The 19796-nt window shown below is 35.7% G+C and overlaps 1 protein-coding gene across 6 annotated transcripts in view; it reads left to right on the top strand.

The window, feature by feature from the left end:
- Positions 1-19489, top strand: part of DRAM2 (DNA damage regulated autophagy modulator 2) — a 31410-nt gene extending 11921 nt beyond the window's left edge. For all 6 annotated transcript variants that reach the window (XM_019730450.2, XM_019730449.2, XM_074319313.1 and 3 more), the window contains 4 exons: positions 3352-3529; positions 4058-4140; positions 5325-5417; positions 5952-19489. In XM_019730450.2, coding sequence (XP_019586009.2) covers positions 3352-3529; positions 4058-4140; positions 5325-5417; positions 5952-6059 — 462 coding nt within the window. In that variant the 3' untranslated portion in view covers positions 6060-19489. The remainder of the gene's footprint in view (positions 1-3351; positions 3530-4057; positions 4141-5324; positions 5418-5951) is intronic.
- Positions 19490-19796: the final 307 nt, after the last annotated feature.

Genomic DNA, 19796 nt, shown 5'->3' with positions numbered 1-19796 from the left:
CTCAGGAAAACTTGGAAGGGATAAGTAGGCTGAAATCTGTATTAATTTCCTAGGGCTACCATGACAAAACACCACAACGTGGATGGCTTTAAAATAACAGAAATGTATTCTGTCAAAGCTCAGGAGGCCAGAATTCTGAAATCAAAGTGTGGGTAGGGATGGTTCTTTTGGGGGGTTCAGAGGGAGAATCGGTTCATACCTCTCTCGTAGCTTCTGGTGGTTGTGAGTAATCCTTGGCGTTCCTTAGCTTGTGGCAGCATAACTGTAATTTATGCCTTTACTGTCACATGGCATTCTCTCTTACTAGAAAATTTATCCTCAAGAGGACTTTGGAGGGGATAAGGATAAGTAAGCAGAAGATTAGTTCTTAAATTTTATTAACTGCTTTTATGTAAATATTATAGACCACTCAATGTGTAATTTATAAGTTCTATATAAAACATTTGCCGTTGATCACATATTTCTAATTTCTCTTGTTTGTCTTTGTCAAGGATAAGTTTTTGTCTTTGTTTTAGTAAAGAATATATTTTTAAAGAGGATAAAATTATGACTTTTGTACATGTCCAATATTTATTTAACTTATTAATTAATGAGAGAAATAGTACATATTACAAACCAGTTCAAAGGAGAAGTCAAAGTATTACATATTTATAGTTGGATGAGGAATGCTAAAATGAATTTACAAATAGATGCAAAACTAATCATTATTCACAAGTGATAATTAATTGCATTCAGCCGGACACAGTTTGCATTGCTATGTATGTGAATTATTTGCATTACTATCGGTTTTCTGTAAGTTATATCTCTCCCCATAACTTCTATCATAACACAAGTTTTGTTTGCAAAATAGCCTAATCAAAGCCAAATAAAACTCACATTCCTGTAGAACCAGTCCCAGAGGTTCTAGACATTCCATTGAAAAGATAACCTCTTGCCCATTTGAAGATTGTTTGCTGTTTCCCTAGTCTCTAAAATAACAAAATTAAATGTACAAGATGTGATCAAATAATATGGTGAATGTTTAAATAAAAAAATTTATTACCGTAAAAGGCACATTGCCATTAATCCCCCTCAAAGTATTCCCCCTCGCTTTGAACACACTTCTCCCGTCATTCTTGCCATTTTCTGAAGGAATTCTGGAAGTCCTCTTTCGTGAGTGTCTAGTTCCGCTGTCATGGCTGCCTTGATATCCTGAATTGATTCAAAACGTTTACCTTTCATGATCATTTTGACTTTGGGGAAGAGCTAGAAGTTGTATGGTGCCAGATCTGGTGAAGAAGGTGGATAAAGGCACACCGTCATGTTTTTATTTGACAGAAATTGCCATACCAAAAGAGATGTGTGACACCAAGCCTTTCTGTTGTGATCAAAAACTGGTGAGTGCTGCTGCCGAATGCCATCCAACAGAAAGGCAGGGATCTTCAATATGGGAAGCGACGTGTCAAACCTTAGTAACAGTCTTTGACAAGTTTCAATGTATTCAGTGCAGTCATTTGGGTGTGAGCTACAGTTGAGAGAAGGTCTATTTTAAAGTGTGCCGTAAATCATCCTCCATCATGACAGTGCTCCATGTTACACATCACTTCTGGTGTGCGGCAATTTCTGTGAAATAAAAACATTACCATGTGTTCTCATCCACCTTATTCACTGGGTCTGGAACCGTGTGACTTCTGGCTCCTCCCCAAAGTCAAAATGATTTAGGACATCAAGGCAGCCACGACAGCGCAACTAAAGACACTCACAAAAGAAGACTTCCAGAACTCCTTAAGAAAATGGCAATAATGATGGGATAAGTGTGTTCAAAGCAAGGGTGAGTATTTTGAGGGGGATTAATGGTAATGTGTCTTACTGTAATAAATTTTTTTTGTTTAAACATTCACCGTATTGTTTGGTCAAACCTTGTATTATTAAGCAGTGATATGGCCAATTAAAACCAGTTTTATAATACCTCTATTTTAATTAGAAAAACATGGTAGTAAATGCTCTCCATTCTTTATTTTTACTTTTTAATCCATAGGATTGTGTTAATAGAACTGTGTATTGCTCACAAGGGACATTGATCAGGATATATCTGTATTTAGCTTCATCAATATATGTGACAATATTTTTAAGGTGGAAAGTTTACCCATATTCCTGCTCTTAACTGTAAAATAATTAATTTCGTTTTTGCCTGTATTTTCCAGCCTTTATCCATATGTATAGATAAATTCACATAATTATAAACCAAAAAGATAATACCGTTTTATAGTAATGTTTTATGAGTGCTGAATGGTTTTTCCCCCCTTTGTTACACAGAGTAGTGATAATAATGATTTTTTTTTTTTTTGTCTTCCCAATGCTCCTAAGTAGTCCTTTCTCTCTCCAAAAGAACATCAATGCCTTTGGCAAATAAATTGTTATATTTTACTTTTTTATACTAGAAACTTCCTACACCTTCACCTAAGAAAATTGGCTCTGTATTTGTGAATTAGCACAGTTGATTGTAAAGTGAGGCAACCAAGCCCTCAGGCTCTCTTCTCTTGTTACTTTGGTCAGACCCTCTGTGCCAAGTGCTGTACTGTCCATCTCAACCCAGGGAAATACAGACAGCATCAGTTTAGAAAAACAGAGCGGTTCAACCGAAAACCATTGTAGAATTTTTCAAGAGCTTCTGTCATCGCTTTTTAAGCAAATGGTATAAATAGTAAAAAGTGAAGTGTAAGTGGATACTGATAAGAAAGTCAAGTAAAGGAGAAAAAAAATTACAATTTATGATAATCCTTTGTGTAATTTTTTAAAACCAATAAAACTAAAGCCAAGGGGGATGTTTTAATTTCTTGAGCCTTTTAATTGCATTTAGAGTTAAATGAGATTTAAATGGAAATTCACTACTCCCGGCATTCCCCACCGTCCTAATCCCCATAGTTTGCACTGCTCTTTTCCTGTAACCCTTATCACCATCTAGCATACCATGGAATTTATTTCTCAAGTTTATTATTGTTTATGCTCCTAGAGTTGAATGTAAACTCTAAGGGCCAGATTTTTGTCTGTTTTGTTCACCAATATGTCTGAGTACTTAGAACAGTGCTTAACATATAAAAGGCACCCAAGTAAACAAACATTAAATGAGTAAATAAATAATTACTCTCATATTTTCAGCAGTGGCACACGAAATAATTTGTGTTACTGTAATCCTCAGGTTTATGCTGAGTGCTCGGAGAGAAAATTCCTTCCGGAAGTAATCTGTAGAATCTGCAGAGCTTTCAAATTCAATGAATGTTATTTTGAAATCACTGGCTTGTGCTTTTAAATATTGTGTTGGCAGTGTGTTTTGAGTTTCTTTCATTTTCATTTCTTCTTTCTACCGCTCAGAAAACCACCTTTTTTATTGTACATGTGTGTGGAGCTGTGCTCACCTTTGGAATGGGCTCATTATACATGTTTGTTCAGACCATCCTCTCCTACCAAATGCAGCCCAAAATTCATGGCAAACAAGTCTTCTGGATTAGACTGTTTGCAGTCGTCTGGTGTGGAGTAAGTGCATTTAGCAGTATCCTTTGCTGTAAAATGTGGCTACACTTGGAAGGGAATTAAATAATAATATTTAAGTGAACACTCTTGGCATATTGTAAGCAGGTCTCTTGTGGACAGTGAGGTTTGGGGTTAGTAACCCCAAATTAAAGGATTTAAAACATGAAATTCAAATTTTACAAAGGACCTCAGTCACTGGGCTGGGAACAAAGATCATGTTTATAACAGCCTCATCAGACTTCAGAGATGTGAGGGATGAATCAGAGCCCTCCCTTCCCGAGAACAATTATGTAGCTGAATGAAGCTTGTGATAGAACTGCTAAACGGCTGAGCTCCGAGGGGTTGACCTTGTGAACCATTTCATAGCAATCCTCTGGGCACATTTAAAATGTTCCTACTGCCATGTAACATGACGTCTCTAAGAAAATGGGTTTGGAGTTTGAAAACAAATGTATGAGTAATCCTTTTGGGCCTTTAAAGCGATTTTCTAATCTAATTTAAACTTACAGGTCTTCGCTGAGATTTTTCCTTGACTTTCTTTTTATAGTGCTGACTTGCTCATCACTTTTGTACAGTGGCAGTTTCGGCACTGATGTCGTACAGAAACTGCACTGGAACCCCGAGGACAAAGTAAGAACCTGGAGTCTGTAAAACTTCGTTTTATAGTGAAGATGACAGTTTTGGTTGATTTTGATGTATTTTTCCATCAATAACAATGAAACTTTTTTCAGTAGAATAATCAGTTATGCATTAGGATTATTTTCTATATGGGATAGAGTTTATGTAGAACCATCCATATTCTCCTGTCAGCTGTGGTCTGCAGCCATTTTTAAGACATGAAGAGAATTGTGATGGCAAAGAGTTTTCTCAGAAATTGACTCCTCTAAATATGGATATAGTATACAATATACCCAACTGAGAACTTTTATTATTAGAATACTTGTTTACTGAATTGAAAAAATGTCCCCCACTTTTTGTTATCTGGAAGTTTATTATTATGGACTCTGTGTTTGAGTTCCAATATAGTGCATATCTGAATAGAGATGGCATCTTTGATCCTGAGGAAAAAAGAGAAAGGACATATACCATGTTTCCCCAAAAATAAGACCTAAAGGACCATCAGCTCTAATGCGTCTTTTGGAGCAAAATTTAATATATGACCCAGTCTTATATTGTAGTAAAATAAGGCCAGGTCTTAATACGCTATAATATAATATAACACCGTGTCTTATATTAATTTTTGCTGCAAAATACACATTAGAGCTGATGGTCCGGCTAGGTCTTATTTTCTGGGAAACATGGTACTAAATCGAAATTAAATGATTTCATCTGTTTTCACCAATTGCTCAGTGGTATTTTATTTTAAACTGTTTTTAAAGAAATCAGCCCTAGGTAGGACATGTTTGTGAGAATTTATAAGATTCTCTAAAATATAATCCATGTATTAGTTAATGCTCTAAAAATAGCACTAAGTTTATCATGAGCATTGTTTACTTAAACTCTTTTTAGTGGCATTTAATGACTCTTATAGCTTTGGGAAAGGCAATGACTTCTTGACTAGACTAGAAGATCTCCTGTCTTAGCTATTCAAATGGAACTTTGATTTGCTCCGGATAAAAGTAGGATAGCTAGATCATTTAGGAGGGCTTTCCTAATGTCTGCCTGTAGCTCTGGAGATAGGTGCAATATATCAAGGGTTTATTTTCAGGAGGCAGATTGGTTTATAAGTATTATGGGTTTTTTATTTGAGAAAATTGACAGCTCATTTGAATGAAATGTCACAGAACTGTTCTTTCTTTCCATTGTCACACAAGGGTTATGTGCTTCACATGATAACTACTGCAGCAGAATGGTCTATGTCATTTTCCTTCTTTGGTTTTTTCCTGACTTATATCCGTGATTTTCAGGTAAGAAAACACAGATTTTATGCTGTCAAACTTCCTTCAGGTAGAATACGAGAACTTTCTATAGGCAAGTCTCAGGCTTTTCAAAATTTAACTTCATAAGCAGTGATATCAGAAGAGAAACTTCTCAGATGAATGGTTTCCATGTTTGCAGAAGTTGTGTCTTGCTAGCAAGATTCAGCCTTAAAAATAGGGGTGTAAAACAATCAAATATGCAGAAATTCTTTCACAGAATTTTCATCAACTCTGCCTACCTGTCCGTAGGCCAGCCTCAACATTTAGTTTTACTGATTCTTCATAGAAACAAAAGAAAAACAAGGAACTTCTGAGTACGGAAGCTTGGCTTTTCTAGCTCTATTGGTATTACAGATGATACCTTTGGCCGTACAGCAGCTGTTTCACCCTTGTTACTCGTTAGAATTGAGTTACATTCCTAATCCAAAACGATATTCCTCAGAACTTATTGAAGAATTGAAGATGTGATTTGTCTTTAAGAAGCAAACTTCTTTCTATACATAATTTTCTTTTCTGTTCCAGAAAATTTCTTTACGGGTGGAAGCCAATTTACATGGATTAACCCTCTATGACACTGCTCCTTGCCCTGTTAACAATGAACGGACACGGCTACTTTCCAGAGATTTTTGATGAAAGGATAAAATATTTCTGTGATGATTATGATTCTCAGGGATTGGGAAAATATTCATAAAAGTTACTTATTCTGCCCTGAAATTTTCTACCAGTTAATCGAGGCTGACAGTGACATTGATGGAAACTGATAATCAAGAGACATGAATTAAGCCATTTGATATGTTATTTTAAAGGGTCTGTTCAAGAAGACCATATAGAAACATTTATGCCTATACTTCTTTTTATCCCAGAAAATAAAACCAAAGGACTACAACACTGTAGATTTTTTCTGCTTTATTTAAGAGAAACACCAGAAGTGCACTAAGCAGTCTGCAAAACCCAACCTTTTTCATTTTAGAAATCATTATAAAGCATGTTTTCCTTGGAGCACCTTTATCAGAGACATTTTTCAGGACATCAAATGATCATCATTGCTCAGCAGCTTCTTTAGAATTGGGTTTTGAAGTAATAGTTTTACCATCTTAATACATTACTTATAGTCTTTATAAAAATTTTTTCTTCTGGAATCCACCTTTCAAGGGAAGCAGACCTGGACTCATGAGCACTGTCATTGCTTACGCTTCGCACAAGAGATTCTGTAGGTATTAATTTGATTCCTGCCATCAGGTCAGATATTATGCTAATGGGTCTATCACATGCTTGCAATAATTTCATGAAGCTTGGTCTCTGGTATGAGATTTTAATCACAAATGAGGAAAGTAGCTATAGTTAAATATACTCCAATTGTTTTTTACATAAAACAAAGGTTAATGTGCATACACAAGGCTGAGAAGTTTGTGAATAACAGCACATACAATTAATATAAAAGTCACTCCAACCTGCAGTCAAGAGCTTTTTAGATTTTTCTTTATAACAAATTGTATTTATTTGTAAAAGTTGTCTTGAACAGGAAAATTTTGAGCCTTTTTCATGGGATATTCTTTATAGAACCCAAATTCTAAAGGACAAAAATCAACAATCCAAAAAACCTAGATACAAAATAACTGTGAGACATACATCCACCAAAACAATTTTCTCTCTATCTCTGATCCTACAAGTGATTGGATAGCTTCTACTTGGATCCCGACCTGTGCAGCTAAAGAGTGGTTTACAGATCCCAGATGAAATTCAAAAGAAGAAAATGCTCATCCAGATGGTGCCCAGTGACAAACTGGTTTGCAAAAGAATCCTTGAAGAAGATTAACAAGGTTTATCCTTTTTGAAGAAATGGTTCAATAGCCGGAATAAAACATTGTGAGAACAAGTATAAAGGGGGCACAGTTTAAGGGCAAATGGTTATATGGTGGAACCAGAGAGGTGGATTGTGACTCCGTTGCTAGAATAGGACTTTAATTTCTGCAGACTTCTGGACTAAGAAGACAGAAAATGGAATGAAATACTGTTTACCTATATCAAGCAGCAGTGAACATGGAAGACATTTCAATAAACATTGATTTATGGAAACCTGGCATCACTACAACAAATGTACTCTTGTACAAACTATAAGAAATTTTTTATTATGCCTCTGAAAATCATGGTGCAACCACTCCTGGGAAACAGCATCCAGGCCTGATTATGCCTCTGAAAATCATGGTGCAACTACTCCTGGGAAACAGCATCCAGTCCTGATTGCTCTATTATCAAGGAAATTGTAATACAAGGTATGAAGGACCATAGTATGGTGAGGGGAAAATTGAAAATCAAAGTTCATAAAATTACAAATTGCGTCGGGGGGCGGGGGAGGAGATGACAGAAGAAGATGGACTTTTATATCCATACTAGAATATTAGGCTTAGAGATGTGCACTAACACATTAAAGAAATTATTTTAAGACAAAAACAGTATTTTAATTCCATTATTTAACTTTTACCCTTAGAAATAACATAGGCTGAAAAGATTAGTAAGTTCACAAAAGAATTATAAATAGAAATTTTGAATGTGTGTTAAACCCTCACCTTATGGGTGAAGTAATAGCAGACAACCCTACCCTCAAAATATGCTTTGTCTTCACTGTCAGATTGGATGAACATATAATGGCATTTCTCTTTAATTCAATTAACATTTTTGTGTTGAATGTTTAGCTTTAAGAAAAGGTTTTAACCTGATAAAATTAGCAGATACTGTGACCTGTTAGTGAAAATTTATTTCCTTTGTGTCCTGGGAACACAGCAAGACTGTATTTCCCAGCCTGTCTTTCAATGAAGTGTACACATGAGATTGAATTTTAGCCAGTAAAATACAAATGTAATGCATGTGTTTATTTTCATATTAAGGTTTTGAAAAACAGGAATGCTCTTTCTTAATTTTTCCTCCTTACATATTGGATATTGATTGCATAAAAACAAGATTTTAAGACATGGCAGAATCTCATGGTAGAAGGAGCCTCCACTAGTGCACTTTTAACCAGATTTTTGAAAATTAAACAAGATCTAATATAATTTAGGTGCTGTGTTTTTGTCCATCCCAGTTACTAAGAGTATATTTTATATTTCTAGGATAGTGTCATAATTTGTAAATGCTCAATGGGTTTATTAAAGAGAAAGATAACTTTTATTATCTCTTCTGCGGTGTCCTGTACAGACTCACTGAAAGTTAAATTCAGTAAATATTGGCTTATTAGTGTCCTTGTAAATCTATGATGTACATCTTACCTCTTTTTAACTAGCTAGGATGCTGGTTTTAGAAAGAGATGTACTCATTCATTAAGAAGATTAAAATATAGAAGAAAAAAAAAATCCCTTTTTTAACAACCTCTGCATAAGTTTGTACCCCCTCCATAGTTTTCTTTAAAAACAACAGCAGCAACAACAACAGAAGAATAACAAACTATGCTTATGCAGATTTTGGTATATGGCAGACATTTTATTGAGAATGAACAAAGTGAGCCTGTCATGTCAAGGAAAATTGAAAGTATTTGTTACCACTGATAACCCTCAAGTTTTGAAATGAAAGTTAGACTTTTGGAAAATGTGTATATGCCACCACATTCTTGGCACCTTCTCAACACGTAGTCTTTTCTGATGATAATGTGATTTTTAAAAATATTGTATAATAAAAAGTATGTGAAATATTGGGGGGTGGGGAATGATTAAAATATAAAACAGACCTAAAACAAAGACATAATCTCTCTCAGGCATATGAGTCTTAACAGTGTGAGTAACTCTATCCTCCAAAAGGCATGGTAATTTGAAAGAAAGAGTTCACCTGAGAATTCACCTACTTAGAAAGCTTGAGTAGAATACAAAGAATGCCTCAGAAATTCTAAACTGTGCAATTGGAATGTTCAGGAGAAATCCCCTATATTTGGGAAGCTGGCAGCTCAGCTGAAAAGCACAAAGATTTCACTAAAATTGCACCAATGCTCAGATTCCAATACCTGCTGAAAGAAAATGTTGTTCACTTAAAATATTTGAAGCAACTGGTGAAGTGAATCAAACTAAATAAGCAACAAGTTCATCTCCACCTCATCTACATATCGGATAAACCCAGCTTCCCACTCTAGGAGTCTGACAAAGAAACAATTACGCCCATTTCTGCAAGTAACTTATTTATTTTCATACCTGCTCTTTTATACAAAATATCCAGGACACAATAAGAAAGTATAAGACAGTCAAAGGAGCAGAAAAATTTGATCCAGATAGAAACAATCAATAGAAGCAAACTCAGAGATTTCCCAAATGTTGCAATTATCAAATTATAATACATACCTATGATAAAAATGCCGAAGGAGCTAGTGAAAGGGTGATAAAATAGGCATGAGGAGATGGGAACTTTCAGCTGAGACATGTAAACTTTGAAAAACACAAACATTCTAGGATTGAATGTGATATGACTACATATACAAGAAAGGATCAATAAACTAGAAGATGGCATTTGAAAGTATAAAAACAAAATTGAGAAAAAGGGAATGAAAATAAAAAGAACAGAGTATATGAGATTTGAAAGCAAAATCAAATGGCCTTACATCCTGTAGTTGAGTTTCAGAAGGAGGGGATAAAGAGAATGGTACAGAAGAAATGTTTGAAGAGATACCGACTGAGAACTTTTCCAGAATTGATGGAAATTTAACACAGAAATTTGGCAAAACCAAAAGAGAGTTTTTGGAAATGATTGAAATTGATAAATACCTAGCAAGACTAACATATGGGGTTGAATAGTATTCCCCTCAAAAGTCATGTCCATCCAGAACTTCAGAATATAACCTTATTTGGAAATAGGATATTTGCAGATGTAATTAGTTATGATGAGATTATACTAGATTAGGATGAGCCCTAAGTCCAATGACTTGTGCCCTTCTAAGAAGGCCACATAGAGACAGAAACGGAGATGGCCAAGTAAAGATAGAGGCAGAGGTTGGAGTAATGCAGCCTCAGGCCAAAGAGTGTCTGCAACCAGAAACTTGGAAGAGGCAAGGATGGATTCTCTCCCACACCCTATAAAGGGAGACTTGATTTTGGATTTCTATCCTCTAGAAATGCGAGAATAACTTCCTGTTCTTTGAAGCCACCCAGTTTATGGTAATTTGTTATGACAGCCTAACAACAACAACAACAAAAACTGATGAAGTAGAAAAGAGAAAACAAATTACTACTACCAGGAATGAAAAAGGGATATCGCTACATGGCCTGTTGATGTTAAAGATAAGAGCATGTTATGGACAACTTTATGCCAATAAATTCAACAATTCAAATGAAATGAACAAATGCCTTTTGAAATATAACTTCTAAAAAGTGATATAAGAAGGGGGAAAAAATCTAAAAATAGCTCCATATTTATTAAAGTATTGAATTTGTAATCACAGATCTTTCCAAAAAGAAAACGTCAAGCCCTAATTACTTCACAAGTGAAATCTATCAACTATTTAATTTAGAAATAATACTTAAGTTCTACATAAACTCTTTGAAGAAATAGAGAACGTTTCAACTTGTTTTATGAGACCAGCATGACCCCAGTAACAAAACTTGACAAATGAGAAGAGGAAGAGATTCATATCCCTCATGAATACAGATGCAAAAATACTTAACAAAATAGTAGGAGATAGCGCTTAGCAATAAAAAACTAAAAATGCTACAGCATGACCAAGTGGAGTTTATCCCCGCAATACAATTCACCATTGGAGCATAAGGAAGAAAAATCAGAAACATAAAAAGCTGACACAATTGGACACTTACGTACAATAAAAACTCCCAGCGAACCAGAAGCAGAATTCCACCACTTGACAACGGGCATTTATACAAATCTAACAGCTAATATACGAATGGTTTAATATTAAATTCCTTCCCCTTAGGATTAGAAAGAAGGCAAAAATATCCTTGCCTTCTATTCAACATTGCAGTAGAAGTCCTAGTCAGTATAATGCAACAACAACAAAAATGAAAAATAAAGGGGTAGTATATTTACAAAAATCCTATGAAATTTTAAAAACTAATTTTGGACTAAGTGAATTTAGAAAGATCATAGGAGGATAGAAGTTCAATAATAGTGATAAACTGCAATTCTGTATTAATGAACACAGAAATTGAAATATACTATCTACCGTAGCATAAAGCAGTCATATACCTAGGAACAAATCTAATGACATGGATAAGACCTTTACACTGAAAGCTACAAAAGTTGCTGTTTAAAATATAAAATAAATACAATTGTGCTGCTTAACGATGTTTTGATCAACAATGAACTGCATATACAATGGTCCCATAGGATTATAATGAAGCTGAAAGTTTTCTGTCACCTAGTGATGTAGCCATTGTAATGTTGTAGAACAATGCGTTACACAAATACCATTATGTTGTAATTGCCTACAGTATTCAGTACAGTAACATGTATGGTTTGTAGCTTAGGAGCTGTGGGGGAACAGAATTGTCACATCAAAATATGTCTATTTGACATAAGGATTATTTTAGGCTGCTTAATTTTAAGAAACGGCAGACGTGAGAGAAGCTTTGAAAAACAAGAAGCTACCCTTTGTAAAAGACATTTACATTTTTAAGGAAAATTTCCATTTATAAGGTGTCTCTCTTGCCATACCCAGAAGAGGGGATTGACCTTATCTCTAGAAACTGTTAAAAATGCAAAAATATTCATTTAAATCTGCATAACAACCATACCTTTGTTTACATAACTGACTCCTAACTCCAGCACTTCCTTTTGTCTTCAGCTATGGATAATTAGGGTGGTAGCTTCAGCAATTTTGGCAAGTGACTCAATTGTTTTGGGTCTCTCCTATGTATGCAGAAGGCATACATTGTATTAAACTTGTTTGTTTTCCTCCTTCTTGTCTGTCTTTTATTATAGGGATGCCTCAGCCAAGAACCCAGAAGACTATTCCTCCCTACAGAGCAATAGGCTATACCATACAGCCTAAGTGTTTAGTAGGCTATACCATATAGCCTAGGTGTTTAGTAGGCTATACCATATAGCCTACGTGTGTAGTAGGCTATAGCATATAGGTTTGTGTAGGTGCACTCTATGATGTTTGCACGATGATTAAATTGCCTAATGACGCATTTCTCAGAATGTATCCTCGTTCAGCAGCACGTAACTAAATGGAAAGATACGTCTCATTCATGTATTGGAAAACTCGATATATTAAGATGCCCAATCTCTCTATTTGACACTCTGTGGATTTAGTGTAATCCCTAACAAAATTCCTAGCTGGATAGTTTGAAGAAATTGATAAGTTAATTGTAGAATTCACAGCACCTAACGTAGCCAAAGGAATCTTAACATTGGAGAACACAAACACTGATTTCAAGATACATCATAACGTTACAATAAACAAGACAGTGTATTATTGACATGAAGATGGACAAAAGCACCAATGGAATGTTAATTAATAGAGTCCTAAAATAGACACCCATACATAATCAGAGTCAAGAAGATGCAATGAGAAAAGGAAAATCTTCAGCTGGTGCTTTTACATCAGAACATCCGAATGGAGACCTGAATCTCAATCTCTGCCTCCGTCCTGTGGAGACATTTCAAGGTGCGTCATAGACCTGCAGGAAAGAGCCCAAACCATAAAACTTCTAGATGAAAACCTAGGAGTATATCTTTGTGACATTGAGGAAGGCAAAATTTTCTCAGGAACATAAAAGAATGCAGAGGACTTTTTCAAAAGTTAAGATTTTTTTAAATCAAAATAGACACTTAAGAATATGAATGGGCAAATCACAAACTAGGTGAACGAATTTGCAATATGTGTATTTTACAAAGAACTCATGCAGAATATATAAAGAACAACAAATCAAAAATAAAAACCATCCAGTTTTTTAAATGTTCAAAGGACTTGAACAGATACTTCACAAAAGAATATATATCTGACTGGACAAATTACACATGAAAGGACGCACATCATTATAATGTAAATGCCACAATGAGATACCACTGCATACCCACTAGTATGTCTATAATAAAAAAGACTGACAACACCAAATAGAGATAAGTATATGAGAAACTGGACTTGTTGTGTTGCTGGTAAACCAATTTGGAGAATGATTTGGTAGTTTCTTCTAAAGTTCAACATATCAGTGATCCTGCAAAATCCATTCATAGGAATTTACCCAAGAGAAATAAAACATGATCACAAAAAATCTGTAACAAGAATCTTCTCAGCAGTTGTATTCATAATAGTCTAAGTGTGGCAACAACTCTAATGACCATCATTAAGAGAATGGATAAACAAGTTGAGGTACAGTGGTACCTCAATTTTTGAACGTCTCTGTGGAACGTTTTGGTTTACGAATGCCGTAAATTTTACGGATCTATGGTATCATTAGATAGTAAAATTCATGCTAAATTTGCAGTTTTAGGGGTTGATTTTAAAGGTCTGGAATGGATTAATCCATTTTGCATTACTTTTTATGGGGAAATCGTGCCTCGGTTTTCAAATGTTTCAGAACTCGAACAGTCTTCCTGAATGGATTATGTTAGAAAACCGAGGTACCACTGTATATTTATGTAACAGGTTACTGCTTGGCAGTAAAAAGAAATAAGATATGTACAACAACCTGGATGGATCACAGCAGCATTGTATTGAGCAGGAAAAGCCACACACAGATGCAAATACATAATATATGGTTCTTTATTTGAAGCACAAGAACAGGCAAAACTATGGTGAAAGAAGTCAGAAAGTGTTTGCTTTATGGGAAAGACTGACAGTAAAGGGGCATGAGGGATTTTTGTGGGCTGAGTTGTCTCCTCCACCCCCAAACTCATGTTGAAGTCCTAATTCCCAGTACCTCAGAATGAGACTCTACCTGAAGATAGTGTCTTTAAATAGGTAGGTAGTTAAAATAGTCATTAGGTTTCACCCTAACCAATATGACTGGTGTCCTCATAAGAAGAGGAAATCAGGACACAGACATATATACGGGAAGACCATCTGAAGGCACAAGGGAAGACGACCATCTACAAGCCAAAGAGAAAGGCCTCAGAAGAAACCAACCCTGTAAACACCTTGATATCAGACTTCTAGTGTCTGAGGTTGTGAAAATAGAAATTTAAGCCACCTAGTCTGTGGCACTTGTTATATGGTAGCCCTAGCAAACGAATACAGAGATTTTACTGCAAACATTCTCCATCTTGAAATGGATGTGTGTGACAGGTATATACTATTGTCACCTGATCATACTGAACAATTAAGATCTATACTTGAACTTCTGGTCAAGATGGCAGAGTAGTTAGATCCTGGTCTCACCTCCCAGAAGCACACCAACACAATTACATGTAAAGCAACTATCTCTGAGAGCAAACTGAAGACTAGTAGGAAAGAGTCTCTACAACTGAGGATGTAAAGAAAAAGCCACATTGAGACAAGTCGGGGGCAGCCACAAAGTCTAGTCAGGCCTCACACACTTAGTGTGGCATTCCACAGGTGCAAGGGATATCACAGCTGTGCAGGACCCCTTGAGAAGTGAAGTCTTTGAAACTTACGTTGGTTTTTCCAGCCTAGAGGACAGCACCAGCTTTGGCCCCTATATCTTCTGGTTTTGAGGACCAGAGAGGCTTGCCTCCAGGGGAGCAGAGTGTCTTGGGAAACCTCACTCTCAGTCCCAGCATAGAGGCAGCAGTTTGAAAAGCATCTGGGTCATATGCAAAGCACATATACTGAATGATTTGACAGCATGTGCCAGAGGGGCAGGGATCTCTTGGAACTTTCTCCGTGGATGGAGGCACTGGTGGATACTATTTTCTATTGTTTTGCTTTGTTTTTCTCTCCCATATCACTTGTCCTACACTGGCAAACACCGGTTCTGGTACTCTCCATTAACCTGCAAGCAGTTTGCACCCCCCTCCCCCAGTGCTCCTCTGAGGACCTGCGCAGCCCAACCTTGTCTTGGCCAGTGCACATCAAAGCCACTCTAGGACAGCACCCTGCCCCCCATCACCTCGCAGGAGGCCCGAGACAATCCTGGAGCTACTCTAAAGGGGTGTGGCACTTCGGGGCCAGCCCCCACCTACCAACATGCCTACCAGAGTAGAGTCTATGCCTCATAGCCACCTACACTAGAGACGTACTGGACAGTAAAGCGTCCACACCATTTACAGCTAAGCCTTGCCGCCCAGTCAGGCCAGGCTAGGCCATCTCATCGTGCACACAGCAGTCACAGCTGGACCTTATACCAGCCATGCTGGGGGCAAGCCTGCACATCAGTATGCCAATGGTAGTTGCAGGCAGGACTCAGAGACAGCTGGGCCAAGGGACAGTTCTGCCCACAACAGTTGTGGCACAACTACAACAGGAGGGCACACAGGAGACATCCCTGGAACACCTGGCTCTGGTGACCATGGGGGATTGTAGGACTGGACCCCAGGACATCTTCCACATAAAGCTACTCTTCTCATATCATGAAATGTAGCTGATCTATCTAATACATAGGAAGAAATACACAAACTTAGGGAAAATGAGGAGACAGGAATATGTTTCAAAAGAAAGAATAAGACAAACACCAGAAAAAGAAACAAAACAGAGATAAGCAATCAACCAGATAAAGGGTTCAAAATAATGCTCATAAGAATGGTCACCAAACTCAGGAAAAGTATGGATGAACACAGAACTTAAACAGAGATAGAAGACATAAAGTACCAAACAGAACTGAAAAACGGAACAACTGAAGTGAATAATACAATAGAAGGATTCAATAGTGTATTAGATGATGCAGAAGAATGGATCAGCGATATGGAAGACAAGGTAGTGGAAATAATCAGAACAGCAAAAAGAAAAAGGAGTTTTGAGAAATGAGGTGAGTACTGGGGGCCTCTGGGACAACATCAAGCCTATTAACATTCGCATTATAGGGGTCCCAGCAATAGAAGACAGAAAACCTATTCAAAGAAATAATGACTGAAAATGTCCCTAACCTGGTGAAGGAAACGAACATCCAAGTCCAGGAAACACAGAGTCCCAAAATAGATGAACCCAAAGAGACCCCTATCAAGACACATCATAATTAAAATGTCAAAAATTAAAGACAGAGAATCTTAAAAGCAGCAAGGAAAAAAACAAAAAACTAGTTAACTAAAAGGGAACACCCATAAGACTTTAAGCTAATTTTTCAGCAGAAACTGGCAAGCCAGAAGGGAGTGGTAAAATATATTCTAAGTGATGAAGAGATAAACCTACAACCAAGATTACCTGGCAAGGATATCATTTGGAATTAAAGTAGAGATAAAGAGTTTCCCAGACAAGCCAAAACTAAAAGAGTTCATCACCACTAAACTGGCATTACAACAAATGTTAAAAGGACTTGTAGAAGAAGAAAAGAAAAGGCAAAAACTAGAAATAAGAAAATAAAAAGGAAAAAATGTCACTGTTAATGGCAAATGTAAAGGTAAAGGATCAACCACGTATAAAGCTAGTATGAAGGTTAAAAGACAAAAGTAGTAAAATTATGTATCAACAATTTTTAGGAAATATACACAAAAAATGTAAAATGTGACATCAAAAACAAAACGGGGGAGGCAAATATGCAGTCCTTTTAGAATGCATTCGAACTTGTGTGATTATCAACTTAAAATACACTGTTTCATATTCATATACGCACACAACACGCACATACTGGGGGTGCCAAAAAATGTAGACAAGTGGACACTTTGGTCAATGTTGCTCAAGCAATAGTTGGCCGTAATCAGAAGTGTCTGGATACTTTGAGCACCTCTTGTAATTGCAGAAGTCAAACGGATTTGTGTTCATCTTTTATTATCAGTATATATTGAGTATGACAATTTTAATAGTTTTTTCCTTTCTTAAAATGTGTATACATTTTTTGGCACTATGCATATATATAACATTCCATCCAAAAATGCCAGAATATACATTCTTTTCAAGTGCACATGTAACAGTCTACAAGACAGAGCACAAGTTAGGCTACAAAACAAGTCTCAATGAATTTAAGAAGAATGAAATCATGTCAAACATCATTTCTGACCCAATAATATGAAGCTAGACATCAACTACAATAAGAAAAATGGAAATAACGCAAACACGTGTAGGCTAAATAACATACTACTAAACAATAAATGGGTCAATGAAGAAATTAAAGAGGAAATAAAAAGTACCTCAAAATAATTGAACACAATGTTTCAAAATCTGCAGCAAAAGCAGTTTTCAGAGGGAAGTTGATAGTGATATAGGCCTACCTCAAGAAACAAGAAAAATCTCTGTTTTACATCTAAAGGGACTACTACAAAAAGAACAAACAAAGCCCAAATTTAGTAGAAGAGGGGAATAATAAAGATCAGAGCAGAAATCAATGAAATAGAGACTAAAAACAATAGAAAACATCAAAGAAACTAAGAGCTGGTTCTTTGAAATGAAAAATAAAATTGATAAATTTTTAGTCAGACTCATAAAAAAAAAAAGGGCCTAAGTAAAATAAAAAGTTAAAGAGAAGTTACAAACAACACCACAGAAATACAAAGGATCATAAAAGAATACTAAAACAATTATATGGCAACAATTTGGACAACCTAGAAGAAATAGATAATTCCTAGAAACGATCTTTCAAGACTTAATCAGAGAGAAACAAAATTTAAACAGACATGAACAGTAACAAAATTCAATCAGTAATAAAAAAATTCCCAACAAACAAAAGTTCTGGAACAGATGGTTTCACAAATTCTACCAAATCATTAAAGAATTAACACCTATCTTTCTCAAATTATTCCAAAAAATCAAACAGGAAGCAACCCTTCCAAATTCATTCTATAATGCCATCATTACTCTGATAACTAAAACAAGACAAAGACATTGCAAAAAAAGAAAATTGTGGGCCAATATCCCTGATGAACGTAGAAGCAAACTAAATTCAACAATTCATTGAAAGGATCATACACCTTGGTGCAATGGGATTTATTGCAGGATGCAAGGATGGTTCAGTATTCACAAATTAATCAACATGATACACCACATCAACAAATCAAAGGATAAAATTCATCATCTCAATAGATGCAGAAAAAGCACTTAACACCTTATATTATAGAAACTCAATAAAGTGGGTATAGAAGTAACATAACAACAGAAAAGTAATACATGGCAAACCCCAATGGTGAAAAACAGAGCTTTTTCTCTAAGATTGGGAACAAAACAAGAATGCCCACTTATACCACTTCTATTCTACATACTATCTGAAGTTCTAGCCACAGAAATCAGACTAGGAAAAGAAATGAAAGACATCCAAATCAGAAAGAAGGAAGTAAAATGCTCACTATTTGCAGAAGACATGTTACTATATACAGAAAATCCACCGAAAAACTACTGGTGTTAATAAATGAATTCAGTAAGATTGCAGGACACAAAAACAATGTACAGAAACATAGTGTTTCTATACACTAATAGCTCAAAGGGAGAAATTAAGAAAACAATTCCATTTTCAGTTGCATCAAAAAGCATAAAATACCTACGAATAAATTTATCTACAGAGGTGAAATATATGTATTCTGAAAACTATAACACATTGATAAAAGAGATTCAAGATAACACATATATGGAAGGATATAATGTGCTCATGAACGAAAGAATTAATATTGTTAAAATGTTCTTACTACCCAAAGCAATCAACAGATTCAGTGCAATTCCTATTTAAATACCAATGGCATTCTTCTCAGAACTGAAGCAGCTCACTAGTCCTAAAATTTGTATGGAACCACAAAAGACCCGAATAGCTAATGATACCTTGAGAAAGAACAAAGTGGGTAGTATTATGCTCCCTGATGTCAAACTATACTACAAAGCTACAATAACCAAAACAATATGGTACTGGCAAAAAAAAAAAAAAAAAAAAAATACATCAATGGAACAGAATAGGGAGCCCAGAAATAAACCCACTTTCATGGTTCATTAGTCTATGACAAAGAAGGCAAGGATATATAATTCAGTAAAGACAATCTCTTCAATGAGTGGTGTTGGGAAAACAAGACAGATACATGCAAAAAGAAAAGAAAAGAAATTGGACCACTTTTTTACACCATATACAAAAATAAAGACAAAATGAATCATAAAACTCTTAGAAGTTTATATAGGCCATAAAGTTTTTTTATATCAGCCTAAGTAATGTGTTTTGTTTTTCATATATCTCCTCAGGCAAGGGAAACAAAAGAAAAAAATAAATGGAATTACATCAAACTAAAAAGCTTTTTTTACAGTGAAAGAAGCCATCAACAAAACCAAAAGACAACCAACTAAATGGGAGAAGATATATTGCAAACAATATATCCAATAAGGGGATAATATCAAAAATACATAAGGAACTCATA

Source organism: Rhinolophus sinicus, linkage group LG14, assembly GCF_036562045.2.
Source record: "Rhinolophus sinicus isolate RSC01 linkage group LG14, ASM3656204v1, whole genome shotgun sequence".
NCBI lineage: Eukaryota > Metazoa > Chordata > Mammalia > Chiroptera > Rhinolophidae > Rhinolophus > Rhinolophus sinicus.
This window is presented reverse-complemented; position numbering and strand designations above follow the sequence as displayed.